The 16,560-nt window shown below is 39.4% G+C and overlaps 2 protein-coding genes across 3 annotated transcripts; one reads left to right on the plus strand and one right to left on the minus strand.

Annotated features, from left to right (window-relative positions):
- The first annotated feature begins 929 nt into the window (after positions 1-929).
- On the plus strand, positions 930-5,445 carry tapbpl (TAP binding protein like). Its single transcript, XM_083537022.1, has 9 exons — positions 930-1,203; positions 1,418-1,618; positions 1,734-2,012; positions 2,574-2,762; positions 3,342-3,509; positions 3,654-3,757; positions 4,277-4,523; positions 4,744-4,814; positions 4,982-5,445. The coding sequence occupies exons 1-8, from the start codon at positions 1,158-1,160 to the stop codon at positions 4,812-4,814; spliced, it is 1,305 nt and encodes a 434-aa protein (XP_083393148.1). The 5' UTR covers positions 930-1,157; the 3' UTR covers positions 4,982-5,445.
- Positions 5,446-6,019: 574 nt separating this feature from the next.
- On the minus strand, positions 6,020-11,509 carry vamp1b (vesicle associated membrane protein 1b; the record flags this gene model as incomplete). Of its 2 annotated transcripts, XM_083537149.1 has the most annotated exons (5): positions 6,020-7,499; positions 8,082-8,133; positions 9,168-9,326; positions 9,811-9,958; positions 10,898-11,509. In XM_083537149.1, coding segments are annotated over 5 exons (378 nt in total). In that variant the 3' UTR covers positions 6,020-7,482. The 2 variants fall into 2 exon arrangements, with proteins under 2 accessions (XP_083393275.1, XP_083393274.1); XM_083537148.1 differs by lacking the exon at positions 10,898-11,509 and having other exon boundaries at positions 9,811-9,966.
- Between the last annotated feature and the right edge of the window lie 5,051 nt (positions 11,510-16,560).

The raw sequence follows: 16,560 nt of genomic DNA on the forward strand, positions 1-16,560 counted from the left end.
AGAAGCATTGGTTAAAAATTCCCAGAAAGAAGAATGCAGCTCACAGTCTCTGCAGTATCAACATTAATCATCTACTGTCTAGTAAAAAAAGTACAAAAATCTAAAGTTTAACTTACATATTCTTTTAAACAAGCTTATAACTATGTACCGGGACGTGTTCTCAGAGCATGCTCTGGACAACTGACACAGGTTTTCACTGAAATTTTCAACCTGTCACTGGCCCACGGTAAGTAAATGACTTTCGCCCAGTTGCACTTACCCCTATTGCTATGAAGTGCTTTAAGAAACTGGTCCTGAATCACCTCACTGCGGGCCTACCACCTACACTGAACAGAGGATGCAGTTTCCACGGCTCTTCATTCAGCCCTCACCCACCTGGATAAAAGCAACACCTACATCAGAATGCTATTCAATGACTTTAGCTCTGCATTCAATAAGGTCCTCCCATCTATCTATCTATCTATCTATCTATCTATCTATCTATCTATCTATCTATCTATCTATCTATCTATCTATCTATCTATCTATCTATCTCACTAACTAACTGCTTTATATGTGTAAAGCTGCTTTGGGACAATGTCCATTTTAAAAAAGCACTATGCAAATAGTAATGAATTGAATCTCCAGATCCACTACAATCCTGAAAAGTATAAACTGGTTACTGAGTCGTTTAAAACAGAAAGAAAAAAAAAAGATGATGATGACGAGTCTACTTTATAATCATTATTTTCATCATATTAAATGTTAATAAAATGCATTACAATACATTGCACATTTTAAAATAAAATGCATGTTCCCATTTTGTTACCATAAGCACGTTAAACAAGACCTGAAAGCTACTTTCACTTTCACTTTATGATTAGTCCAACACTGCGCATGTAAACACAGCTTACTGGCATCACACACACACACACACACACACACACACTGTGTACATACGCCTACTAACTGCATGCTCCTCTTAATGCGGAAGCTTGGTTTTTAAATGAAAAGTGAAACTGCAATGAATTAGGGGATCTTCAAAATTCATCAGATATCAGACACGACTTTATCGTTTCTGTATGATTATTTTCGTTAGAGTCGTTACAGCCTTACAGTGTAAGGGCGCTGGGGTTATACAGTTACAGTATTTTGCGTTTTGATAACAGTAATCTGTCATGTTAGCAGTTTTTGTTTTGGCTTTTCAGCACGCGGTGGCACACGGTGTGTTTTACATCTGATTCACTTGAATTTAAGAATCAAACACTGTCATCAGTGTTTACTGAAAGCTCTGTGTTTTCTTTTTATGTGAGTGTAATGTCGTTTTTTCCTCGTTGTTTGTAATATACTGCTCTCTCTCTCTCTCTCTCTCTCTCTCTCTCTCTCTCTCTCTCTCTCTCTCTCTCTCTCTCTCTCTCTCTCTGTCTCTCTCTCTCAGGTGTGCAGGTGGCGGATGTGGTACTGTCCTGCTCCTACATTGAGGAAGGGGGAGGAATGACTGGAGCTCACTTTATACGCTCGCCTGCCACTGTGGTCCTAAAAGACCTTCCTATGAACTCTGACTTTTCGCCTGAAACCATCACCCCCTACATCCCCCCTGTCACTCCTAACCCCGATGACCTGATTTTTGAGACCACGAGTAAGTTACAATAATGTTTTGCACAATACTTTCATCCATGTGTTATTTTTGCTGTGGCAGCATTTATACGTTTGGCTCCTGCTCATGTTGCCTGTTTGCCTTTTGTTTGGGTTAGCTTCATCAGTGGAGATTCCTGAAGCAGAGTCTCTTCTCCATGCTGACTGTAATGGACAGGAAGTGATATGTGAACTGAGTTCTTATATCCCTCAAGGGGCAAAATCAGATTCTGTACCTGCCCATTTCATCGCCTCAGTACAGCTTGAAGGAGGAGGGGTAGGCTTCACTCTGGTGCTACAGGCAATGTCCAACGAGGAGGCAGATTCGAAAGCTGCATCACTAATGCAGAGCAAACTTCAGCTTCCTCTCAGCCAGTGGGGAACTCTGATCATAGATGGTATTATTCTGTTTATTCTTTTTATTCTGTATAAAAATTATAAGTGTTTCTCTATTCTAATGATTGTATAATGGTAAAATTCATAGGCCTTGTGCATTGAAAACCTGCAGTCACAAATCAGCATGTAAAGTATTTAAAAACTGCATGCCTAACTTTGATATTATTTACTTGGTATATGGCATTGGATGCAAGTGATGCTACAAATTACAGAATGTACTTACAGATTTTTGCAGTGATAAACTTTATTACAAATATGTCTGAGATTCAAAACACTGTTATCAGCTTTGTTCCTCTGTTTGTTCCTTCTGTTATCGATGTAAATATTGTAAAGATTTTTAGCATGTTGGTATTTGTAAATAGTTAAAACATGGAGTGGAATTGAGAGTAATGTCTCTACAGTTTCAGTGTCTCTACAGTTTGAATTAAATGTTCTTCTTATATGTAATGGAAAAGATTAACTTTCAGTATAAAAAATCACACAAAAACATGGTATTTTATCATCCTTCACTTCTCCATAATCTCTCCTTAATGCTCAGTCTGTTATGTTTCTCGCTTTTGCAGCTGTGTTTGTAGTGTTCTCTCGTGCGCCCTCCATTGCGGTCTCTATCGGACAAGACATTGTGTTAGATTGTGGTTATAGGCAAAGGGACACCCCTACAGAGCTAAATTTGGGTCTTGAGTGGCGATGGCAGTATAGAGGAAATGGGCGGACCATTCTGGATATGAAAGAGACTGCAGCAGGAACGCATGGTTAGTAAATGGTTGTGCATATATACTAATCCCCACTTTTTATTGGTTTATTGTGAAATTGCATTTGCCACATAACTAATTTGTTTTGCTGATTTTCCCAGTCTCTCGCTGATAGCACGACAGACCAAGTAATTTATAGGGAATTGTTTCTATGGAGTTTTATGTTGAAATAATGAAATGTATGTGGTACAGTGAACTGTATTTCTACGAATTTACACAAAATTCATCTCGTAATATTCTTGCAAATGTTTTCCGTGGGTGTTTAAAGTGTGTGGAAGGATGATTTACGGCTTAAACAATAAAATAAAAAAAGATTTTGGGGTGGCGTCCATTTATCGTGGTTTTTCGTTTATCGCGGGCGGTTTTGGAAACGTAACAACCATGATAAACGGGGGGATTACTGTATATCCAATCAATAAATATTATATGTACATATTTTGAATAGTATGTTCACAAAATATGAAGTGAATAATATTCATTAAAAACTCTAATTCTAAATGCAGTATTTGTTGTTCATAATTAGTACATATCACAATGTCTAAACAATGTTTTTCTAATGTTTTGTTTTCTGGCTGGTAGTGAAAATGGATCGGAATGGAACAAGTGCAAACTCAACCTTACTAGTCAGAGAGGGAAATGCATCTCTTACCATGGAGAATTTAAAGGTCTCAGATGAGGGCACATACATTTGTACAATTACCTCTGAACCCTTTCAAACCCAGCAAATCGTTCAGCTGAACATCATACGTGAGTCTCTTGTCAGAATTTGGACATGTCTGATGTCAACCACGGGCACTTGTTTTTGCTCTTATGTGAAAGCCGGCAGTTTGAAAATACATTATGGTGGTTGTCACCTGTTTATCTGATGTTCTTTATTCTTGTCTCTTTTAGAACCTCCCAGAGTTTTTTTCACAGAAAACAAAATAACATTCCCGGATGAATCACCGAAAAGATTGAGTTGTCACTGTGATCGTTATTACCCCCTAGATGTAAAGGTGTGTATTTACATGCAGTCAGTTAATATGACCTGTCATTACATTAAGTATAAATAATCCTTAATTTGTTGTTAACCTCAAATATGACTGGGGCTTCATGGCTGCAACCTCCAAAAGGTCTTCACTATGCGGAAATCCACTTTTCCATAAGTAGCCTTTGCCTTCTACTTCTTTTTGTTTGGGTCCACCAAAGAAGTTTCTTTCGAAACTAGTGAAGGCTGTGTTTCAAATTAAACAGTTTGTTAAACATTTAAGTATGTCCTGAAGACATACCTTATCAGGCAATTACAGACAATACTTAGAAATAGTACCAATGCCATATTTCCTACTTTATTGCTGTTCTTTTCCTTTGACTGTTTCCAATTTAACATTATCAAGTCAAACCAAGTCAAAAGCAGTGAGAACTCAGCATCCTTAGCTGCTAGACCCCTACTCATAAAAAGTATTTTTTAACATTAAAAACCTTTTTGTTGAAAGCATTAATTGGTTTTTATTTGGTTCTCCTTTGGCTCTGTGCAGGTGGAGTGGTTTTCTCAGCTCCCTTCAGAGACAGAGAACGTCTCCCTGACAGATGAATCATCTCTCTCCAGTCATCGGCAGAACAGTGATGGGACGTACTCTCTCTCATCCTTCCTCACCGTCCACCCTTCTAAACACCCTATTGGCACTGTGTTTACCTGCAGGGTCTCTCATTTTGGCCTAAAAACTCCCAGTGATGTTAATCTGACAGTACTAACACCTGAGCCAGGTCAACTAGCCAGTCTGGGTGAGTTCATTTGACATGTATATGACATGAGCCTGAGATCTAGTTTATTACACGTATTTCATGTCCATATATTTCTGATTTGCTAAACACAATACAAAGCATGTGTACATATAACATTCCTAATTATTGTAGTGAATAATTTAATTTTAAGATTGATCACTGTATAGTTTTTGTTTGACATCTAAAACCTTTTTTTTTTTTTTTTTGATGAATGTAACAGCGGAGAATTACTGGGTGATTTTGCTGACACTGATTTTATCAATCTTGTTTTTATATCAAGCATCAAGATAGGTATGTACACTATTTCTGCTACAGATTAACATATAGCATATATGTGGGTTATGAAATCTATAAATAATAAATAGGTCAAGAAATGTATATGAATTAAGGGGTGATGCTAGGGATTATTTGTGATATGTAATTTGAATACAAAGTTATCTTTTTCTGTATATTAATAGGCACTGAATGGTACAACAGACAGAGCCTGCTCAGAATTCCAGGACCTAGGGGTTAATCCTCAGTTAAAGCTCAGTGCAACTTCACTTCTGCTTGGTGTGTGTGGTTTTTTTCCAGTTTCCCTCAAGCTCTGTGTGTGTGTGTGTGTGTGTGTGTGTGTGTGTGTGTGTGTGCAATTTAACGATTTAAGGTTAGAAATATCTTAAAGTCTATCCATGAGGCAAACATTTTTCTTTTTAATTTAAATGTCTGAAAGACACCAAATTTCCTTTTGTTTACTGAGGTCATTGTAAAGGTTCAGTGTAATGTAGTGTTAATTAGCTGTGTGTGTGTGTGTGTGTGTGTGTGTGTGTGTGTGTGTGTGTGTGTGTGTGCATGTGAGTGTGTTGTTGTGTGCATCTATGAGCCTTATAGTTGACTTTAAAGTGACTACTGATGTACAATGAAATAAAAGTTATTTTTTATAGGTGTATGTACGGGTGTACCTGTAAACCTGAATGTTGAAGATGTGTGCTGACTGTTGTTACGTTTAAATGTGAACACTGTAATCATATACAACCCTTACAGAAACTGGACTCTCATAGACTCTTCTGAGAGACATTACTCTTCACAGTAACAACAAACTAGGTTTATTGTAAGGAAAAACAAAAACTGCACAATAATATTGGTGACAGTAGTTACAAAGCTAATAATAGTTACCTCTACATTTGTCAAAAAACACCTTTGCTTTCACACGTTCTCAACATAGCAATCATTTCTTCACAGAAATATTTTTAAAGATGTGCCGCTGCCTCTAATGTCTCTCTCTTTTAAATACTTCAATAAACCCCACTCAGAGAAAAAACATTTGTTTGAATTTGCTTCTTTTCTATGATTAAAAATACCTCTCAAAATATCCCTCACCCAGTGTCTGAAATCACAATTCTTAAAGCAAAATATGTCACTTAACCTTTGACTGACTTTAAATGTTTTTCTGTTGTTTCTTAAAAAAAAAAAAAAAAAAAGAAATTCACATTAAAAAAACACTCCAGTTCACAGTATTTCTTTTTTCATTTTCTTTATTGGCATCAGCAAAAGTGTTAGAGCAAATAGGCATGCTTCAAAATTTTTCTCTGGGTTCTCTAAATGGTAATAAGGGATTTGCTTTCCTATTGGTCAATGCTAAATTTTTTCATAAATGCCATTTACACTTAGCAATGTACCATACAAACTCTTTGAATCAACCATCAAAATGGAAACTGAAAGCTCTTGCAATTTATACTGCATAGAAAAATAATAAAATTTGTGTTTATGAAGGACGTTTTATTTAAAATAGCATACTACATGGCAAGTCAATCCATTTTTTTTTCCCTTGTCGCATTTTTTCTGAAATGCAGCAGGTAATCGTATGTTTTGGCAGGCTCAGAGAACTTGTGTTTTGTACACTGATGAAATTTCATGGAAGCAGTGATAGGATTTTCTCTGGGCTGTACATTAGGCAGTAGGATTTGAGGAGATGAAGTCTTGCAATGTGTCTAATCTTCCATGCAAGTCATTAGACACAAATGAATTAAAAATTGTTACTGTGTGTGTGTGTGTGTGTGTGTGTGTGTGTGTGTGTGTGTGTGTGTGTGTGTGTGTGTGTGTGTGTGTATATGATTTTTCCCAAACCAATAAAAAAAAATCTTCCCCAGCTGTTCACCCTCATACCTGTGTTCCCCTCTGCCTTTATGTTTTCCTTATATTGTCATCTGCCTCCTTATTCCTAATAAATCAGACAAAGTATATTTCTAACAGCATCTATATATCTCCAAAAGAGTTTCTATTAGCAATGCTTTCAATGACAATTACACATACACAATAAAAGTATTTTTCTCCAGTTGACACTAATAGATACAAGCAGATGGGGTTATAGCAAAAACGGTTATGACAGTTGATAAAGAGCAGCGTGTGTTATATATGCTAAGATTAGTTCATTAATTCCCAAAGGCTTTAGAAATTCAGCAGCAGGTAAGTTGGCATTACAGGTAGAAACAGGCTCATGACTTCCTAGTCTTAAATTACCCTGTCACTCATTTTATGCAATTTAATTTACATTAACTGGTACACTGTCAGCAACAGAGGCTCAAGCATCCCACCTTTGATCGGACTAATCCCTGAAACACTCACCGTGCATGTGTGTGTGTGTGTGTGTGTGTGTGTGTGTGTGTGTGTGTGTGTGTGTGTGTGTGTGTGTGTGTGAGAGAGAGATGTCAGTTTCTAAGACAAGGAGCTAGAGGAAATGATAATGAAAGAGTCAATGAACAGCATAGCAGATTATGGAAGAACAGGAAGCTTGTAAATCTGATGGCTACTGCGACACTGAAAAGTAGCAGTTTGATGGAATGAGAGGTCTTATTAATAAAAGGAGAGAGGGTGCAGCAAAATGGATGGCCTTCATGAGTGGGCTTTTCACAATACTTTGTTGTTCTTTTCCCTCCTTTAACTGGTTTTCTTATCTCTGTCACCTTATGATCAGGTGAGCTCATGAGAAGAAATATACTGTAGAGGAAAAAAGAAATGGAGAAGAACCAAGGAGGGGACAGGACAGAAAAAAAGATTAAGAAATCATCAAATGGCAGACATTTGCACCTTTAAAATACAGAAAAAGCTATACAGCAGTTTATAGGAACATATGCCTCCTTTCTCTGTAGTCATGTGTTTAATTGACCGTAAGATCCTCCTACTGAATGATCAGGCTTAAGTGCACAAAATGCATTGCTGAATAAATTATTGAACTTGTGCTGGAAAAAGTTGACTCTGGACATTAATCTTATATGCCCTTGACTCTTTACAAGCAAAGTTAAGGCATTTAAAATGACACTGTTGCTATATACCTAAAGGCTACTCATTTAAAAAAAAGATTGATTTTAGAGTAATTAGCAATGCCTACAAGAGGAATCCTTGCAAATAAGGCAGAAATATCTACATATATGTATTAGTTCAACCTATTAGTTTATCCGTGAGCTAACATGTAAGTAATGTTTATTTTCATAATACATTCTTAGTCTACTGAAAAAATGTTCTTTATTGTATTTAATTGTACTTAAGTATAATGAAAAGGATAAATATTGTGCAACTCACAGAAGATTATTCCGACCACTATGACTCCAATAATGCCCATCATTATCATCATCTAAAGAAAGTAAGAAAGGAACAGAGAAGCAAATGTTTTACAAGTCAAATGCTCCATCGCAATTACAGCATCATACAGATACGCAGTCAGATGTGGTGCTGGTTGTTTAGGGTTTTTGCAGTTGCTTGCAAAAGAACATTTCATAATGTGAAGAATGCTTCTTCACTGCATGGATACAAGCAACAGCTGCAAAATGCAAGTGACACATTCAGTTCAGTAACATTATAGAAATATTATTCTTACCAAAATGTTACAGGTGGTAGGTTTAAGCCACTATTTACTGTATATTTATCAATAGATAAAGCTTGGGCCCACAACTTGTTACATGTTTTATTAAGACATATCCTGACTAAGGATTGAGAAGAAACAGCTGATGGCTGGCTCGGTGAAGCAATGCCAAATGGCAAAGGATAATGCCTTTGATTCATGCTGATTCATGCATGGAAAAGAAATTTTGCCCTAGCAAAATAAAATGCAATTATGTTATAAAAACAAAAAACACTCTTTCTTGTTTAAATAAATCGTTAATGCATGTTTATTTAACTTAAATAAAACCAGTTTAAAAGTTTGCCTTAGCATACTACTCCAGAATTTAACAATACAAATTCAATAATTACCAATAATCTTAGGTAATTGCTTCATTAAACAGGTCTGATGGTATCTACACCAAGTACTGTCATTTCTATGGGGATCACATTTGCACTCATTAACTAAGTATCACTATCACAACACACACTGCAGAGGACATAGCTCTCGAGGATGGCAAATCGAGATGGTCTCTCTTTTTCTTTATATATATATATATATATATATATATATATATATATATATATATATATATATATATATATATATATATATATATATATACACACACAATTACATTTTTTTTTTTTTATAAATCACAATAATAACCAAATAAAACAAGTGATTAAATATAAATGGATTAAATAATTATATGTTTTTATAAAGATATAATTAAAGTGTCAGATCCAGTTTCAAATAGCATGGGGTCTGCTGTTAATGTTTCTCACCTTACAGTTTTTCCACCAGTACTTGTTCTTCAGCTTAGCAGCACAGCTCTCAAACTGAGAGGCTCCAGCCTGCAGTGCATCAGCCCTGTCATCCAGCTCAGACAGTTTCTGGTCCCGCTCCAAGACTTTATCCACATTCACACGCATAATATCAACAACCTTCACAAAAAATCATACCTATTAGCATATTATTAATGGTACATTGCATTTAGTTTAAATGCAGCTGATTGAAGCATGGCAACTATTGGAGAATAATCTATAATATCTAATATAATATCTATTGCAGCACTTAGTTTACTGTAAAATTGACTTAAAACTTGAATTGACAACGATCTATCAGCCAGGTCTGTGATTTGTGGTGGTAGAAGGTTTTGCAAATACATAAGGCTAAAGACATTTCAAATTTTAGGGTTTACGTGAATACTTGTAGACTCTAAACACCCAAGCAATCTTAGTGAAAACCTGCTACTTAGTTCTTTGTCAAAATTAGATGGTATTATGCTTACAAAATAATAAATACTAAACGTAGACTCTTCTTCAATATAATTATAATAATAATTGGACTAGTGGCAACTCAGGCTTTAGAACAAAAATTTATTTTCTTCTCCTTTTCCTTCCCTTCCTTTTCCCCAGGCATGCTCACCTCTTCCACCTGCGCCTGTGTCTGCTGTAGTCGACGGTTGCTGCTGGTGTTGGGAGGAGGGGGAGGAGGGCCTACTCCTGGTGCTCCTTCTGCCCCAGGAGCCCCGGGAGCTCCTGCAGGAGCTGCAGCATCTGGAGCTGGAGCGGACCTGAACATAAAGTCATCGGAGGATTAATATACATCCTGGCTACTGAGAACTGCTGCCTTAGGGACACCTTACAGAATCGTGTGTGTTCTTACTGAACACTCCATATAGATCTTATAAAGGCCTTGTGAATTCGCTTACGAGTGTGTATTTATTGAGGTAGAACTCCTATTACCTATGTAGGACTTAAAATCTGGACTTTCCTAGTTGTAAAAATGTTGTCCTATTTCTAATGCTATTTCATATTGTACACTGGATGACTGTGAATAATGAGGACACCCAAGCACAGTCACCAGTCACGCACAAAGTCAATTACTGCACTGATCTCATTCGAAAGTGCGCATTTTCCCATGGCAAGAGAGGTTTCATTATACCTGAGTAGGATTTGTTCAAATAAACATTAAAAATAAATAAATAAATAAATAAACTAATTATAATAATAAATTTATATATATATATATATATATATATATATATATATATATATATATATATATATATATATATATATATATATATATTTTTTTTTTTTTTTTTTTTTTAGTAAAGCATCACACATTATCAAAACATATATATATATGAACTATAAAAATATACATTAAAAAAAATAATAAATTCAAAACTAGTAACCATTTTTCTTTTCTGAGCAGGATAGCTCAGCTGCTACCATGTTACAGCTGTTTTGTTCTAGAGCAGCAGTATATGTTCAGTGAACCTGAGCTTCTCCCGCAATAACTGCGCAATACACACGTACTCCTTAAAGCAACGAGTGTAAAATAATGAGTTCTAAAGTTACAAGAAAGCAGACGATAAGTGGTTTTAACACACACAAGAGAGAGAGAGAGAGAGAGAGAGAGAGAGAGAGAGAGAGAGAGAGAGAGAGAGAGAGAGAGAGAGAGAGGAGCGCTGTGAGCAGCAGCAGATGTCCGCATTGGTACTCACATGCTCTCTGCAGCGCCTTGGCTTGGTGAAGACCAGGAAGAGGAGGAGGGTAAAGATAAATTAAGGTGGAGGGTTTTGAATCAACGAGATATCAGCAAAGTAGAAATAAAGATGACACGAGGATACAAAGTCCCTATGAACACTGGAGAGAGCTCTGATGGGACGGTGCGCGAGGACCCCCGCAGAGATTAGGGAGAGTAGAGGAACAGAGAGGAACAGAGAGGAAAACTCACTGCTGCAGCGAGAGCATCAAACCGAGTGGCGCATTACGAGCAACTATAATTCACCCACAACCGAGTCCTGCCAGCACGCACACACACACACACACACACACACACACACACACACACACACACAATTTGAGTCCGGAGGCAACACACGATGTTTCCTTGAAAGAGGATGAACACAAAAGGCTTCAGAGGTTTCAGGTCGTTAACGCCACGAACGTTTTCTTGTCCTCTTTTTCTTCTTTTACTCCTCTTCTTCTTCTTCCTCTTCTGGATGCGTGTGTGCGTGTGGGGCTTTTGGACTAGCGCAGGACTTTCTTCTCAGTACTGCAATGATGCGTCGCCCCCCCCCCCCCCAGCCCCCGCCTTTCACAGACTCTCTCTCTCTCTCTCTCTCTCTCTCTCTCTCTGCGCTAATACGTGTTGAGCTTGCTGTTTTGCCCTGACTAGAACGCTCTCCCCCACCTTCCCCTCCTCCTCCTATTTCTTCCCCTATACACTGCTGCTTATAAAGCACTGTTCTCGAAGCTCTTCTATCCATATCCCACACTGCACCTGACCGACACACTCACTCAACCCATTCTTTAAAAAAACAAATGGAACAAGTTCCACTCAGCTGCTTCAGCTTCTGGCATCATTTCATAGTTTGATTACATTATGCAAGTCAGGGGCTTCAATGGAGAATACAGAGTCCTGTGCTCATCCTGCGGGGGTTTAGTCCTACTCCACTCGACAAATCACTCCAATTTAAAAGCACCCCCGAAATGATGAGTCTTCAAGCTAACCTGCACACAGCTACTGTATACATACAGAGAGCAAGGCGTAAGCAATTCTGACAATATGTGAAATGATTTGCAATGGTTTGCTGATAGAGGCTTTGGATGCATTTTGGTGTATGTGTATGTGTCATGTGCCCTATGATGGATGTGACTAGGAATCCAAGTCATTCCTGAGTAAAATGCCAATGCTCTCAAATCTCTTTAAATTTCTGGAACCATGTCCTGTGGTCTGATGAAACTAAGATAAACTTGTTTGGCTCAGATGGTGTCCAGCATGTGAGGTGATGCCTTGGTGAGGCGTACCAAGAAGATAATGTCTTGCCTACAGTCAAGCATGGTGGTGGTGGTAGCATCGTAGTCTGGGGCTGCATGAGTGCTGGTGATACTGAAGAACTGTGGTTCATTGAATTAAACATGGATTCCAACATGTACGGTGACACTGAAGCATGAAAATGACCCAAAACCCATATCAAAATGAGGCTGAGGAAGCTGAAGGTGATGGAGTGGCCAAGTATGTCTCCAGACCTAAACCTTATTAGGCACCTGTGGGGCATCCTCAAGCGCAAGGTGGAGAGGCGCTATGTGCCTTACATCCAGCAGCTCCGTGATGTCATTGTGGAGGAGTGGAAGAGCCTGTGCAGCTCTGGTACATGAGGATTAAGGCAGTGCTGGATATTAATGGTGCTCACACAAAATATTGACACTTTAGACAGTTTTGACATGTTCACTTAGGGTGTACTCACATTTGTTGTCAGTTATTTAGACAATAATGGCTGTACGAGTTATTTTTAGATGACACTTAATTTGTATTGCTATACAAGCTGCACACTAATATCCAAGTTTCATTTCTATAGTATTGTCCCTTAAGAACATAAACAAAAATGGATGATGAAATGTGAGGCATGTACTCACTTTTGTTAGATCTTGGACATAGGTGCAGTTGTGCTAATCTATCCTGATATTGCTTTCATGGAATAGTTTGATGAACGACTGTAGTAACTGACATTTCAGAAACGGTGTGGTCGATTATTTTGTTCGTTTTTGCGCAGTCAACACTACTTCCCAAAAATAGACAGAATAACAGTCCATAGTATGAATAGTAACAAACCCAGCCATTAGGGGGGCACAAGCCAGTGTACTCTTAGTGCCGGTCCCAAGCCCGGGTAAATGGGGAGGGTTGCGTTAGGAAGGGCATCCAGCGTAAAACATGTGCCAAATCAAATATGCGGATCACAAATGAGAATTTCATACCGGATCGGTCGAGGCCCGGGTTAACAACGACCGCCACAGGTATCGTTAGCCGACAGGGTACCGGTGGAAATTGGGCTACTGTTGGCCGAAGGAGGAGAAGGAGAGGAGGAAGGCGTCTACAGAGACGGCAGGAAAAGGAGCAGTGTAGGAGAGTAGAGGTTCGGGTTGGTACTTTAAATGTTGGTACTATGACGGGTAAAGGGAGAGAGATAGCTGATATGATGGAGAGGAGAAAGGTAGATGTGTTGTGTGTTCAGGAGACCAAGTGGAAAGGGAGTAAGGCCAGGAACATTGGAGGTGGGTTTAAACTGTTTTATCATGGTGTGGATGGGAAGAGAAATGGTGTAGGGGTGATTCTGAAGGAAGAGTACAGTAAGAGTGTAGTGGAGGTGAAGAGAGTTTCTGATAGGGTGATGATCGTGAAGGTGGAAGTTGAAGGGATGATGATAAATGTCATCAGTGCCTATGCTCCACAAGTTGGCTGTGAGATGGAGGAGAAGGAAAGATTCTGGAGTGAATTAGATGAAGTGGTAGATGGTGTACCTAGGAAAGAACGATTGGTGATTGGGGCAGACTTTAATGGGCATGTAGGTGAAGGGAACAGAGGTGATGAGGAGGTGATGGGTAGGTATGGTTTTAAGGAGAGGAATGTGAAAGGGCAGATGGTGGTAGATTTTGCTAAAAGGATGGAAATGGCAGTGGTGAACACGTATTTTAAGAAGAAGGAGGATCATAGGGTGACATATAAGAGTGGAGGAAGGTGCACACAGGTGGATTATCTTCTGTGTAGGAGATGCAACCTGAAGGAGATTGGAGACTGTAAGGTGTTGGCGGGGGACAGTGTAGCTAGACAGCATCGAATGGTGGTCTGTAGGATGGTTTTGGAGGCGAAGAAGAAGAGGAGGAAAGTAAGGTTTGAAAGAAGAATAAGATGGTGGAAACTGAAGGAGGAAGAGTGTAGTGTGAGGTTCAGGGAAGAGGTCAGACAGGGGCTTGGTGGTGGTGAAGAGGTGCCGGATGATTGGGCAACTACCGCAGGAGTGATGAGGGAGGCAGCTAGAAAAGTACTTGGTGTGACATCTGGAAATAGAAAGCAAGACAAGGAGACGTGGTGGTGGAATGAGGAAGTGCAGGAGAGCATTAGGGGAAAGAGATTGGCAAAACAGAAGTGGGATCGACAGAGTGATGAGAAAAGTAGGCAGGAGTACAAGGAGATGCGGCAGCAGGTTAAAAGGGATGTGGCGAAAGCCAAGGAAAAGGCATATGAGGAACTGTATAAGAGGTTGGACACTAAGGAAGGAGAAAAGGATTTATACCGATTGGCCAAGCAGAGGGACCGAGCTGGGAAGGATGTACTGCAAGTTAGAGCAATAAAGGATGGAGAGGGAAATGTGTTGACTAGTGAGGAGAGTGTGTTGAGAAGATGGAGGGAGTATTTTGAGCAGCTGATGAATGAGGAAAATCAGAGAGAGAGAAGGTTGGAGGATGTGGAGTTGGTGAAGCAGGATGTAGATAGGATTAGTAAGGAGGAAGTGAGAGCAGCGATTAAGAGGATGAAGAATGGAAAGTCGGTTGGACCAGATGACATACCGGTAGAAGCGTGGAGATGTTTAGGAGAGATGGCAGTGGAGTTTTTAACCAGATTGTTTAACAGGATTCTGGAAGGGGAGAGGATGCCTGAGGAATGGAGAAGGAGTGTGCTGGTACCGATCTTTAAGCATAAGGGAGATGTGCAAACCTGCAGTAACTACAGGGGAATTAAGTTGATCAGTCACACCATGAAGTTATGGGAAAGAGTAGTGGAAGCCAGGCTGAGAGAAGAGGTGACCATCTGTGAGCAACAGTATGGTTTCATGCCGAGGAAGAGCACCACAGATGCCTTATTTGCTTTGAGGATGTTGATGGAGAAGTATAGAGAAGGACAGAAGGAGCTGCATTGTGTATTTGTGGATTTAGAGAAAGCGTACGACAGGGTGCCGAGAGAGGAGTTGTGGTATTGTATGAGGAAGTCAGGTGTGTCAGAGAAGTATTTGAGGGTGGTGCAGGACATGTATGAGGACAGTGTGACGGCAGTAAAGTGTGCAGTAGGTACGACAGACTGGTTCAGGGTGAAGGTTGGACTACATCAAGGATCGGCCCTGAGCCCTTTCCTGTTTGCAGTGGTGATGGACAGGTTGACGGACGAGGTCAGACAGGAGTCTCCCTGGACTATGATGTTTGCAGATGATATTGTGATTTGTGGTGAGAGTAGAGAGCAGGTTGAGAAGAGCCTGGAGAGGTGGAGATATGCGCTTGAGAGAAGGGGAATGAAAGTCAGTAGGAGTAAGACAGAGTACATGTGTGTGAATGAGAGGGAGGGCAGTGGAGTGATGCGGTTGCAGGGTGAAGAGGTGAAGAAGGTGGAGGAGTTCAGGTACCTGGGGTCAACAGTGCAAAGTAATGGAGAGTGTGTTAGGGAAGTAAAGAAAAGAGTGCAGGCAGGGTGGAGTGGGTGGAGAAGAGTGACAGGAGTGATTTGTGATAGAAGAGTATCTGCAAGAATGAAAGGGAAAGTTTATAGGACTGTGGTGAGACCTGCGATGTTGTATGGATTAGAGACAGTGGCATTGAGTAAAAGACAGGAGGTGGAGCTGGAGGTAGCAGAGCTGAAGATGTTGAGGTTTTCGTTGGGAGTGACGAGGATGGACAAGATTAGAAATGAGTTTATTAGAGGGACAGCACATGTAGGATGTTGTGGTGACAAGGTGAGGGAGGCGAGATTGAGATGGTTTGGACATGTGCAGAGAAGGGACATGAATTATATTGGTAGAAAAATGCTGAAGATGGAGCCACCAGGTAGGAGGAAAAGAGGAAGGCCAAGGAGGAGGTTCATGGATGTGGTGAGGGAAGACATGCAGGTAGTTGGTGTAAAAGAGGCAGATATAGAGGACAGGGTGGTATGGAGACGGATGATCCGCTGTGGCGACCCCTAATGGGAGCAGCCGAAAGAAAAAGAAGAAGAAGAAGAAGAAGTATGAATAGTAACAATGTCAGTGTAAAGAACTTACCAAAATAGTAATTTTGTTGTTGTGAACAAAAGCAGTGATACAGTGAAATGTAGTACTGTTATAAGAACACTGCTTGTCCGAAAAAATTTGTAGACCAGAACTGTGGGCTGCGAACACTTACATTACAGAAGCCAACTGAACAAGACAAAACCTGCCAAAAGAAATAATTCTGTTTTGAATTATTTGGTGTCAAGTAATACAAATCATTGTGAAGAATATTGTTGTTGCTGACCAGGTCGATCTCCTTGTCACTTATGTACACTCCTGCATTATACTACAACATTAAAAGTGTTACAGTATAATTAAAAGAATTACCTAATGTATTTTATTGACATTTGTATATGAAAATGAAGAAACTA

Source organism: Silurus aristotelis (assembly GCF_946808225.1).
Source record: "Silurus aristotelis genome assembly, chromosome: 1".
Taxonomy (NCBI): Eukaryota; Metazoa; Chordata; class Actinopteri; order Siluriformes; family Siluridae; genus Silurus; species Silurus aristotelis.

What these genes read in the sequence shown, in the direction of transcription:
- tapbpl (XM_083537022.1), top strand. Translation starts at nt 1,158, where the DNA reads ATGTTAGCAGTTTTTGTTTTGGCTTTTCAGCACGCGGTGGCACACG. An exon ending in GGGAACTCTGATCATAGATG is followed by an intron (nt 2,013 to 2,573) that starts GTATTATTCTGT and finishes TCGCTTTTGCAG; the next exon opens with CTGTGTTTGTAGTGTTCTCT. An exon ending in ATTACCCCCTAGATGTAAAG is followed by an intron (nt 3,758 to 4,276) that starts GTGTGTATTTAC and finishes GGCTCTGTGCAG; the next exon opens with GTGGAGTGGTTTTCTCAGCT.